This window comes from Stegostoma tigrinum, chromosome 36, assembly GCF_030684315.1.
Source record: "Stegostoma tigrinum isolate sSteTig4 chromosome 36, sSteTig4.hap1, whole genome shotgun sequence".
NCBI classification, from domain to species: Eukaryota; Metazoa; Chordata; class Chondrichthyes; order Orectolobiformes; family Stegostomatidae; genus Stegostoma; species Stegostoma tigrinum.
In genome coordinates this window covers 757,532-770,134 of record NC_081389.1, presented here as the reverse complement: position 1 = coordinate 770,134, position 12,603 = coordinate 757,532, and the positions used below count along the sequence as shown (strand labels likewise).

The window sequence follows — 12,603 nt, the reverse complement described above, 5'->3', positions numbered from 1 at the left end:
GTGTTGAGTTTGCACATTCTTCCCGTGTATGCTTGGGTTTCCTCCAGGTGTTCTGGTTTCCTCCTACAGCCCAAAGATGTGCAGTCTCGGTCGATTGGCCATGCTAAATTGCCTGTAGTGAGCAGGGATGTTTAGCTTAGGTGGGTTAGACATGGGGAAATGCAGGGGCTGGGGAATGAATCTGAATAGAATGCTCTTCGGAGGGGCGGTGAGGACCAGCTGTTTCCACACTACAGGGATTCTACGATTCTGTGACATGTTGATCATAGTGATAACTTTAAATCTTGTGTTAAACAATGGCGAAGCTCTCAGACATGTATTTAAACTTAATCCTTTCAGTGTCTGCCATGTCATAGAGCACTAAAGATGTACAGCACGGAAACAACCCTTCGGTCAGCTTGTCCGTGCTTACCACATATCCGAAATTAATCTAGTCCCATTTGCTACCATTTGACCCATATCCCTGTAAAATGTTCCTGTTCATATGCCCGTTCAGATGCCTTTTAAATGTTGCAATTGTAACAGTTTCCACCACATTCTTTGGCAGCAATTCCATACACATGCCGCCCTCAGTGTGGAAAAAGTTGCTCCATAGATCTCTTAAACCCTCTCACCTTAAACTTATGCCGTCTAGTTTTGGCAACCTGGTAACATCTGTGTAAATCTTTTCTAAACTCTTTCAAGTTTTACATCTTTCCTATAGCAGGTAGAATACAGTATTCCAAAAGTGGCCTAAACAATATCTTGTACAGCCACAACATAACCTTCCAACTCCTGTACTCAATGCACTGACTAATAAAGGCAGTGGTACCAAACACCAACTTCACTCCTCTGTCAACTCCTTTTTCAAGGAACTCTGGACCTGTACTCCAATGTCTGTGTGTTCGGCCACACTCCCTATGACCTTAAGTGTAAAGTCCTACCCTGATTTTCCCCATCAAAATATAGCATGACACATTTATCTAGATTAAACTCCATCTGCTGCTGCTCAGCCCATTGACCCATCTCATCAAGGTCCCCTTGTACTCTGTAATAACCTCCTTCACTGTCCACTACACCAATTTTGGTGTCATCTGCAGACTTACAAACTGTACCTCTTATATTCACATTCGGATCACTTACAAAAGTGAGTAAAAGCAATGGACCCATGTTCTCCATGCAGGACACTGAGAAGTGCTTTTCCCCCCTCTATATATTTAACTGCTACCCAGGTATAACACTATACCTTGTATAACAGTTGATGTTGAATTCACAGTGGAGTTAAATTGATCTGTTCAAAAACTCTTTGGATTATACGAGGTTTTGCACTCATTATGTACTTGATGTAGGAGTTGGTTGATCTTCTCTTGACTTTCAAATGGGGATTCCAGACTAAATAGCCAGTTCGAGCTCCCAAAAGTTACATGGTGGGAACTGAGGCAGGCAGAAAAATGCCGAGTTTGTCACAGTGTGTGGCCTTAGAGACTTTAACATCCTGTGACTTCTCTGGATAAGCCAGCTATGCAGACCTCATTCAGGATCCAACCCTGAACTGACAGGAAGCATTTGCTCAACAGTGGACTGATATGCGATTTCAGGCTGGTGCCTGGGGCACAAAGAAACATTCCTGGCAGCCAGGTAAGGGGTGGAGAGGCCCAAGGTTCCTCTTTGAAGCATATGTGAGTATTCCTGATCTTCTTTGTCCACAAAGAAACAAAATCAAATACAATTCATTCATTTTTTTGAGCATCTGGTGAACATAGCTTCCCTTAACACCTTGAAGGACTTTGTGGGGAAAGGACAAGTCTCCCTGTGCAGCCCTTGGTTTAAAAAAGAAGTTAGGGCCCGATGTTGTTTTTGGAAGCTGACTTATATTTTTATGAAGGACAATACTGCCTTCTATTGGCTGGTCCATTTCTCTGCTTGATAGAGCAAGTTGAAATGCAGCAGTGGGAAGACAGCAAGGAACATTGGCTGCCATGAATTTTCATACCATTTTAATTATTTCCCTGGCTTACAGGCAGCAAAAAAGGGAAATCTCTGACTGTCGTTTCAACACTGCATTGGTATTCATCAAGGAGAAGGACGTGGTGGATTGAGAGATTAGTGTGGGGCATGCTATTATGCTCGAGCAATGTGAGGTCAAGAAAGTAGTAGTGTTAGGTCTGTTGAAGAGCATTAAGGTGGATAAGTCCAAGAGCCGGATGGTATCTACTGCAGGTTATCAAGAGAGGCAAGCGAGTAGATTCCTGAGGCCTTGACCAAGATGTTTGTATCCTCTCTAGCCACTGGTGACATCCCTGAGGACTGGCAAACAGCTGATGATGTGTTCTGTTCAAGAAGGGAAATAGGGATAATCGAGGAAATTGTAGACCGCTGAGTCTCACATTGTTTGGGAATCTATTGGAGAGGATTCTTAGGGATAGGATTTAAATACATTTAGAAAAGCATGGCCTAATTATGTGCAGTCAGCATGGCTTTGTGCAGGGCACATCATGTCTTACTGCCTTAATTGACTTTTTTTCAGGAGTGACAAGTGTGCTTGATTAGGGCAGGGCAGTGAAAGTTGTTTGCCTGGATTTTAGGAAGGCTTTCGACAAGGTCTCTTTATGGTAGGCTCTTCCAGAAGATTAAGATGTATTGGATCCGTGGTGACCTTGTCATTTGGATTCACAATTGGCTTGCCAATAGAAGACAGATGGTAGCGGTGGAAGTCTGTTCTTCTGGCTGGAGGTCTGTGTTTGGTGGTGTTCCACAGTGATCCATACTGGGGCCTCTGCTTTTATGGTTTATGTAAACGTCTTGAATGAAACCGTAGCCGGGTGATTTAGTAAGTTTGCAGACAACACAAAGTTGTGGAATGTGTGAAGGTTGTCAGAGGATACAGTGGGATGTAGATTTGTTGCAGATTTAGGTGGATTTAGTATACAGTTAATAGCAGAACCCTTTTAACAGCATTGATGTACAGTGAGATCTTGGGGTCCTCGTCCGAATCTCCCTGAAGGTGGCAACACAACTAGACAAGGTGATAAAGGAGGTGTAAGGCATGCTTGCCTTTATTAGTTGAGCCATGGAGTACAAGAGTCAGGATGTCATGTGACAGCTTTATAAGACTTCAGTTAGGCCGCACATATAGTATTGCATTCAATTCTGGACACAACACTACTCTACAGAAGAATGTGAAGGCTTTAGAGAGGGTGCAGAGAGGTTTACCATTTGCAGCCTCAATTAGAGTGTATGAGCTATAAAGTGAGGTTGGATAGACCAGAGTTATTTTCTCTGAGGAGCGGAGGCTGACAGGACATCTGATGGAAGTAATGAAATTGAGAGGCATAAGTAGGATTGACAGTCGGAATCTTTTTCCCAGAGTTGAAATGTCTAATACTAGAGGGCATGCATTTGAGGTTAAGAAGGACGAGCTTTTTACACATGCTCTCTTCAGAATGCTAATGGTGCTAGTTCCACTATTAACCACTGACTCAGTCCTGGGTAAGGACAAAAAGAGCTGAAGATTACACTGTTAGGTGATGACATTGCTGAAGCACTCTTCGGGCAATCTCTACTCGGAAATTCTTTCTGATGTTCCTTTGTTCTGGACACGAAACAATTGATTGCTGCCTTGTGATTACACTTGGGCACGTATTATTTAGCACTGATGCATGGGAAAATTTGCACAATCAGTCTTAAAAATGCACACTTTTGAATGTAAAGGTAGTGCTGGTATACTTTTCAAATAACTGTCATTTCATTCTTATTCACTTGCAGCAATATCCAGCAGTTCTGCTGTTATTTCAAGGAGCTTCCAGCAGTAGAGCTCCGCAGTGGTAAAACTGCAGGGAGAAGGACCTATCACACTAGGAGCCAAGGAGATAACAGTGTGTATGTTCCTAGTTTCTCTGATTTCAATACACTGTAAAAATTTTAAATAAAGCAGGTTCTAGTGAGAGAGAACTAGCTCAAAAAGTAAAATGAAGGCCACAAATTATCCATCCTTGGAAGCTTTCTTCTATTAACTAAAATGATCCTCGGGCAACTATTCACACTATAATACTGCTGAGAATTAATCCACGCTTCATGAGTTTTAATGGAGTTGTTCTGTAAGACCTAAAGTGCATTGACAAGGTGGTCATCAAAAGCTATGAAAGATCAGAATGAGGACAGCGTTGAATATAGTGGACCTGGAAACAGGAGAGGTAAAAAGAACCATGGTTTCTTTCTCTGGCCCTGATGCTGATGTACTAGAAAATTTCAAATCTTTCAGGCTCTCTTGGTTAGAACCTGGAATGCACCACCTAAAAGTGTGGTGGAGATGGGGTCTCCAGTGATGTTTTCAAAGAGATTTGGATCATTGTGAAAAGAGAGCATGTGCAGGGCCAGAGGAAGAAGGTAGGAGAGTGGCAGTCAATGACCTCTTCCTTCAGAGGGCCAGCACAGAAATCAAGAGCTTAATGGCAGCCACCTGTACTGTAAGCATTTATTGTGGAACCACATAGAAATATCAGAAAAGGTCAATGTTTTTCAGCAGTTGTTATATGTCGGTTGATGGCTATGGTTTGAAAGCAGTTGTAAAAGTGCGACTGCTATATTGCACTGTATTTGTAAAAGACTCAAGACTTTTAGCAACCGAAAATGTTTTTTACACCTGAAAGTTGGAGAATAGAATCAGTCACAATTTTTAAATGTGATGAGGTTAATGTAGGGTAGAATAGAATTCCATAGATCGTGCTTAGAAAGCCAGGACAGAGGAATGAGTTAATGGTCTCATAAGTTGCATGCACTTCTTGTATCGGATGTGGGAGTCAGTGACTAGAAGTCTTAGTGCAACATGATTAACATTTTTCTATTTCTTTGTTAAATATTACAGCTCCCTGGTAGAAGAGTTCCGGAAAACACTTTGTGCCTTGTGGCAAGGAAGCCAAACTGCGTTCTGTCCTGAATCTCTCTTCTATGTAATTTGGAAAATTATGCCAAATTTCAGGTAGGAAACCAATAAGAATTGTTTGATGAAGCAGTTACACCCAAAATTGTTGAACTGCCTTTTTTTTCTTTAAACGACCTACTGTGTATTTTGGAAATATAGTTTGTGCTTATCTGAACTCTAGTAGCACAGCGGTGTAATGAATCAAATGTGCTGCCCTCTTTCACAGAGGCATCATAGCTATAAAAATTCTTCCTCCTTCTGTGTCATCTAGCTGAGAATGTACATGTTTCTCAGTGGAATTTTAAAACTAACGAAAAGATGGTTAGTTAAAATTCTGCTTAGGTCGCACAACGAATGTGTTAAAGACAATAGACAATAGGTGCTGGAGTAGGCCATTTGGCTCTGCGAGCCAGCACCACCATTCATTATGATCATGGCTGATCATCCACAATCAGTATCCTGTTGCTGCCTTATCCCCATAACCCTTGATTCCACTATCTTTAAGAGCTCTATGTATCTCTTTCTTGAAAGCATCCAGAGAGTTGGCCTCCACTGCCTTCTGGTGCAGAGCATTCCATTTATCCACCACACTCTGGGTGAAGAAGTTTTTCCTCAACTCTGTTCTAAATGGCCTACCACTTATTTTTAAACTGTGTCCTCTGGTCCTGGACTCACCCATCAGCAGAAACATGCTTCGTGCCTCCACAGTGTCCAATCCCTTAATAATCTTATACGTCTCAACAGATCCCCTCTCATCCTTCTAAACTCAAGAGTATACAAACCTAGTCGCTCCAATCTTTCAACATATGATAGTCCCTGTTCTTGCCACCAAAGTGTATAACCACACATCTATCCACATTAAACTGCATCTGCCATGCATCCGCCCACTCACCTAGCCTGTCCAGGTCACCCTGTATTCTAATAACATCCTCCTCACATTTCACACTGCCACCCAACTTTGTGTCATCAGCAAATTTGCTAATATTACTTATAATGCCTTCGTCTATATCATTAATATATATCGTAAACAGCTGCGGTCCCAGCACCGAACCTTGTGGTACCCCACTGGTCACTGCCTGTCATTCCGAAAGAGACACGTTTATCACTACTCTTTGTTTCCTGTCAGCCAGCCAATTTTCAATCCAACTCAGTATTTTTGACCCCAATACCATGTGCCCTAATTTTGTTCACCAATCTCCTATGCGGGACTTTATCAAAGGCTTTATGAAAGTCCAGGTACACTACATCCATTGGTTCTCCCTTATCCATCTTCATAGATACATACTCAAAAAATTCCAGAAGATTAGTCAAGCACGATTTCCCCTGCGTAAATCCATGCTGACTCTGATTTATTCTGTTACTGCTATCCAAATGAGTTGTAATTTCATCTTTTATAATTGACTCCAGCATCTTTCCCACCACTGACGTCAGGCTAACCAGTCTGTAATTTCCTGTTTACTCTCTCCCTCCTTTCTTGAAAAGTGGGACAACATTTGCCACCCTCCAATCCGCAGGAACTGATCCTGAATCTATAGAACCTTAGAAAATAATTACTAACGCGTCTACAATTTCTAGAGCCACCTCCTTAAGTACCCTGGGATGCAGACCATCAGGTCCCAGGGACTTATAGCCTTCAGACCTAACAGTCTGTCCAACACCATTTCCTGCATAATATAAATACCCTTCAGTTTGTCCATTACCCTCGGTCCTTCAGCCACTACTGCATCTGGGAGATTGCTTGTGTCTTCCCTAGTGAAGACAGATCCAAAGTACCGATTCAGCTCATCTGCCATTTCCTTGTTCCCCATAATAAATTCACCCGTTTCTGACTTCAAGGGCCCAATTTTAAACGTAACCTTTTTTTTCTTTTCACGTACCTAAAAAAGCTTTTACTATCCTCCTTTATACTTTTGGCTAGTTTTCCTTCATAGCTCATTTTTTCTGTGTATTGCCTTTTTAGTTATCCACTGTTGCTCTTTACGTGGCGTTGGTTTTTATTTTGTGTCTATCAGTTAAAAATATGTATAAGCAACATATTTCTTGGAAATTAATGATTTGTAAATCTATTTAATAATTTGAGTTTCTTACAGTGCCCTAGCTTCAAGTTGTAACTAGTGTGATTAACAGTCCATGAATATAGACCTTCAAAAGTACATCATGAATTATAGAATTTAAAGGAATCATCCAGGAGAAAGGAAAAAAAGTAGTGATTCATCACTTTTTTTTTTATTCCCTCAACAAAATGAAAGCACTTCAAACCAAGAAAACTTTATCATATACTTTGGCATAGAGCTAGTGTTATTAATCCTGACTTAAAATGCTTGATGCAGTAAGAACATAGAACAGTACAACAAGGAACAGGCCCTTTGGCTCACTATGTCAGTGCCAACCATGATGCCGTTCTAACTAATCTTATCTGTGTGCAAGTAGTCTGTATCCCTCTATTCTCTGCATGTTCATGTATCATGTGTCTGTCTAAATGCTTTAAAATTTGCTGATGTTTCTGCTTCTACTACCTCCCCTGGCAGCACATTCCAGGAATCTTCCATCCTCTGTATTAAAAAACACCCTCCTCACCCGCCACCACCTTAAACTTGTGCTCCCTAGCATTTTGACATTTCCACCCTGACTGACAGACTCTGACTATCTACCCTATTCGTGCCTGTAATATACTTCAATCTGATGCTCAAGTGAAAGCAATCCAAGTTTTTGTCCAACTGCTTCTTTTGACTAATGCACTTCAATCCAAACAGCACCCAGGTAAACCTCTTTTGTACCCTCTCCAAAGCCTCCCCATCTTTCCTACAGTGTGGTGACCATAACTTCTCTCAATACTTCAAATGTGTCTTAACTAAAGTCTTATACCATTGCAGCATGACTTGCAAACATTTATATTCATTGCCTTAACAAGAATGCTGTTTGCTGCCGTTACCATCTTATCTACTTGTGCTGCCACTTTCAGGGAGCTCGGGGCTTGCACCCCAAGATTCCTCTGCACACAAATGCTTTAGTGCCCTGCCATTTACTGTATGCTTTCCTCTTGCATTTGACCTCTCAAAATGCATCACCTCAGACTTGTTCCACCCAATATTCTAACTGGTCTATATCCTGCTGTATCCTTTGATAACCTCCTTCACTATCCACAGTCCCACCAATTTTCATGTCATCTGTAGACTTAATCAGACCCCTAATCAGGTTTTCATTCAAATAATTTATTTCAAATAACAAACAGCAAAGGACCCAGCAATAATCCTTGTGAAACAGCACTGGTCACAGATTTCCAGTCAAAAGAACACCCTTCCACCGCTACTTTCAATTTTGTATCCAACTTGCCAGCTCATCATTTCTGGAGCACCCTACCACAAGATACCTCGCGAATGCTTCACTAATATCCATGTGGACAACATCTACTGCCCTACCCTCATCAATCATGTTTCACCACTTGCTTTAAAAAAAACTCAATCAAATTTGAGACAAGACTTCCCCCACATAAGACCATGCTGACTATCCCTAATAACTCCCTTCTTGTCCAGTTGTGATTGAAACCTGTTTAAGAATCTAATAGTTGCCCTACCCCTGATGTAAGACTCACTGGCATTTAATTTCCCGAACACACTCTGTAGTCAATCTTAAACAAAAGAACAAGTTTGGCTTCTCTCCACTCTTCTGCGACTGCATCAGTGGTTAAAAAGGATGCAAATCTCTCTGTCAGGTCCCAGCAGTCTCCTCTCTTGCCCCTTCAGTATCCTGGGATACATCCCATCAGGCCCTTGGGAGAATTCTACATTAATTTTTTTCAGGCACCCAACAGAACAGATGAAGGGTCACACAACCCAAAATGTTAACTCTGATTTCTCTCTGCAAATGCTGTCAGACCTGCTGAGCTTTTCCAGCAATTTCTGGTTTTGTTTCTGATTTACAGCGTCTGCAGTTCTTTTGGTCTTAAGTATAACATGTTTTGGAACTCTCCTTAATTGTACTTGCCAAGGACATTTCATAGCCCCTTCTAGCCCTCCCAAATTTCTTGTTTGTTCTTTTCTGCTTCCTTTATATTCCTCTAGGGCCTTTTTTAAAATTTATTTCTGTGGATGTGAGTTTGCTCGCTGAGCTAGAAGGTTAGTTTTCAGACGTTTCGTCACCATTCTAGGTAACATCATCAGTGAGCCTCTGGTGAAGCGCTGGTGTTACGTCCTGCTTTCTATTTATCTGTTTAGGTTTCCTTGGGTTGCTGATGTCATTTCTTGTTCTTTTTCTCAGAGGATGGTAGATGGGCTCCAAATCAATGTGTTTGTTGATGGAGTTCCGGTTGGAATGCCATGCTTCTAGAAATTCTCGTGCGTGTCTCTGTTTGGCTTGTCCTAGGATGGATCTGTTGTCCCAATCAATGTGGTGTCCTTCCTCAGCTGTATGTAAGGATACTAGTGATAGTGGGTCATGTCTTTTTGTGGCTAGTTGATGTTCGTGTATCCTGGTGGCTAGCTTTCTGCCTGTTTGTCCAATGTAGTGTTTGTCACAGTTCTTGCAAGGTATTTTGTAGATGTTCGTTTTGCTTGTTGTCTGTCTAAGGTCTTTTAAGTTCATTAGCTGCTGTTTTAGTGTGTTGGTGGGTTTGTGGGCTACCATGATGCCAAGAGGTCTGAGTAGTCTGGCAGTCATTTCGGAAATGTCTTTGATGTAGGGGAGAGTGGTTATGGTTTCTGGGCACGTTTTGTCTGTTTGTTTGGGTTTGTTGCAGAAAAATCGGCGGACTGTGTTCATTGGCTACCTGTTCTTTTTGAATACGCTGTATAGGCGATTTTTTTTCTGCTCTTCGTAGTTCCTCTGCTGCAGTGTGTGGTGGCTCGTTGGAATAATGTTCTAATTGTTCTCAAAACTCCCTAATTTATTTCTGTTTCCTAAACTTTACGTGTGCATTTTTTTTCCCCGCTATCCTTTCAATATCCATCCCCTTCGAGGTTCCCAAAACTTGCCGTCCATATCTTTCATCCTTGCAGGAACGTGCCAGTCTTATACTCTGATCAATTGGTCTTTAAAAAACTTCCATGAGTGAGACTTGGATTTACCCTCAAACAGCCACTACCAATCTAATTTCTCTAGTTCGTGCCTAATATTATTGTAATTTGCCTTCACTCAATTTAGTACTTTCACCCAACCACCAGTCTTGTCTTTATCCTTGACTATCTTAAAACTTATGGAATTCTGATCACTGTTCCCAAGGTGCTCTCATACTGAAAATTTGATCACCTGATCAGGCTTATTCCCCAGTACAAGGCCTAGTACGTCATCCTCCCTAGTGGACTACCTACGTGTTATTTCAAGAAACCGTCCTGGATAAGCATATGGACGTACATGGAATAATGTAGGTTAGATGGGCTTGACATCGGTATGACCGGTCGGCACAACATCGAGGGCCGAAGGGCCTGTCCTGTGCTGTAATGTTCTATGTTCTACGTCCTGGCTGCACTTAACAAATTCTGCTTCATCTGAGCCCCTGATATTAAGGGAGCTGCAGACAACACTGAGGAAGCTAAAATCACCCACTACAACAACCCTATTGTTATTTTTACATCTTTCCATGATCCTGTTTACATAGCTGTTCCTCTGTGTCTCACTGGGTGGTTGACCGTATCACCCCATTATTGTTATTGCATCTTTCTTATTCCTCTGCCCTACCTAGATGGCCTTGCAGGATAAGCCCTTCAAGATGTCACAGCTATCCTAAGAGAGGACATTCTCCTTAACCAGTTGTGCAGCTTCCTTACCCCTTTTACTCACCTGAAACATCTAAATTTTAGAATGTGGAGGTGCTGGTGTTGGACTGGGGTGGACAAGGTCAGAAGTCACATGACACCAGGTTACAGTCCAACAGACTTATTGCGAAATCACAAGCTTTCAGGATGCTGCTCCATCACTTCACCTGATGAAGGAGCAGCGCTCCAAAAGCGTGTGATTTCACACTAAACCAAACAAAACTACGTTTTGACCTGTGTGTGAGTCCAGACCCACAACAATGTAGTTTGCACTCAGCTGTCCTCTGAGTAATTAGAAATCGGTAATGAATGCTATCTATTCAGTGACATTCACATCTGTGAATAAATACAAAAATAAGTAAACAAACAAGCATGCCATGTCTTAGCCCAGCAGGGAGTTCAGCAACCAATTCCCAAAGGTTCGCTCATTGTTTTCAAATTCTTTTTCCCTTCCCACCTCATCCTAGAATGTGATTTATAAGGTGCAACATAATGCATGACTTTTAAAAAATAAAAAAATCCTTTCCCACAATGGGCGCGTTGTTCGGAAGGCCAACTTTTGTTGTCCAACCTTAATTGCTGTTGAAATAGCAATGGTGAGCAGCCATCTTGAACTGCTGCTGAGCATGCAGTGTACGTACAACCACAGTGTTACTAGGGAGGGAGTTCCAAGATTTTGACCCAGCTACAATTAATGGTGACAAGAGCTTCATATCAGAAAGATATGTTTCAATATTTCACAGCAACAAAGGTTCTCACCTAAAGCGAGCAGTTTGGAAACACTGACATTAACACCATTTATTGCATATTAACTAATGCATGTATTCAACAAATTTCAACTCCCTCCTTGGGAATATTGCACTCGGTAAATTGGTCCAAGTAATATGGAATGGAAAGAATAAGATGATTTTAATTAATAGTCTTTGCCTCAAAAGTTTTAAGTGATTTCTATCTCTGTTTGCAGAGGATATCAGCAACAAGACGCTCATGAATTTATGCGATACTTGTTAGACCATCTCCACTTAGAACTTCAGAGAAGCTACAATGGTATGACAACTTCATTTATCTCACCAGACAGCTCAAGCATCTCTTCATCCAGTAAATGCTGCATGTAAGTCCTTAATTCAGTGGAAATGCTTATAGTTAGGTGCTGCTTCTCTGTTTTAATCATCAGTTTATAGTAATCAGGTATTTAACAATTGAGCTACGTCTTTGGAATGTTACTATTACTGATAATATTATGAACTCTTTCAGAAATGGTGTTTCAACAATTGTCACAAACATATTTGGAGGAATACTTCAGAATGAAGTAAACTGTCTAATTTGTGGGACTGAATCCAGAAAGTTTGATCCATTCCTTGGTAAGTATTTTTGTTTTAAAATATTTCTCACATAGGGATTAATTGTACTCTCAACCATGTCTTTTCTTTCCAAGATCTTTCATTAGATATCCCGAGTCAGTTCAGAAACAAACGATCCAAGAACCAGGACAATGGACCAGTATGCACTTTACGTGGTAAGGTTTTGTTCAATTTCACGTTTTCATAAGTGGAAAATGCAAAGGGAACTTGTACACATCACTCCAAATTGAAAAATGCTCTGCAAGTTTATTTTTAATTCATTTATGGGGTATGCAAGTTACTGACTTGGTTGCCCATTGTCAATTGTCCTGGAAAGACTGGTGGTGAACTACCTTCGTGAATTGCTGCAATGCTTGGCATTTAGGGAAGCTGATGTTAGAAGGGAAGCTGTAAGGCTTTGATCCAGTGACATGAAGGAATAGTGATATATTTCCAAGTTAGTTACTTGGAGTGGAACATCCAAGTGCTGGTGTTCCTGTGCTTCTACAGCCCTTGCCTTTCTAGTTATTAGAGGTCATGCTGTTGAAAGAGCATTGGTAGAGGGAGTGCATATTAAAGAAGCTGGATGAAGTGATGATCAAGCATGCTGCTT

General features: G+C 41.3%; 1 protein-coding gene across 7 annotated transcripts in view; it reads left to right on the top strand.

Annotated features, from left to right (window-relative positions):
- The window catches only part of usp3 (ubiquitin specific peptidase 3), a 156,862-nt gene that overhangs the window by 104,192 nt on the left and 40,067 nt on the right, over positions 1 to 12,603 (top strand). For all 7 annotated transcript variants that reach the window (XM_048520650.1, XM_048520644.2, XM_048520646.2 and 4 more), the window contains exons 7-11: positions 3,745 to 3,858; positions 4,844 to 4,957; positions 11,615 to 11,761; positions 11,905 to 12,011; positions 12,086 to 12,166. In XM_048520650.1, coding sequence (XP_048376607.1) covers positions 3,745 to 3,858; positions 4,844 to 4,957; positions 11,615 to 11,761; positions 11,905 to 12,011; positions 12,086 to 12,166 — 563 coding nt within the window. The remainder of the gene's footprint in view (positions 1 to 3,744; positions 3,859 to 4,843; positions 4,958 to 11,614; positions 11,762 to 11,904; positions 12,012 to 12,085; positions 12,167 to 12,603) is intronic.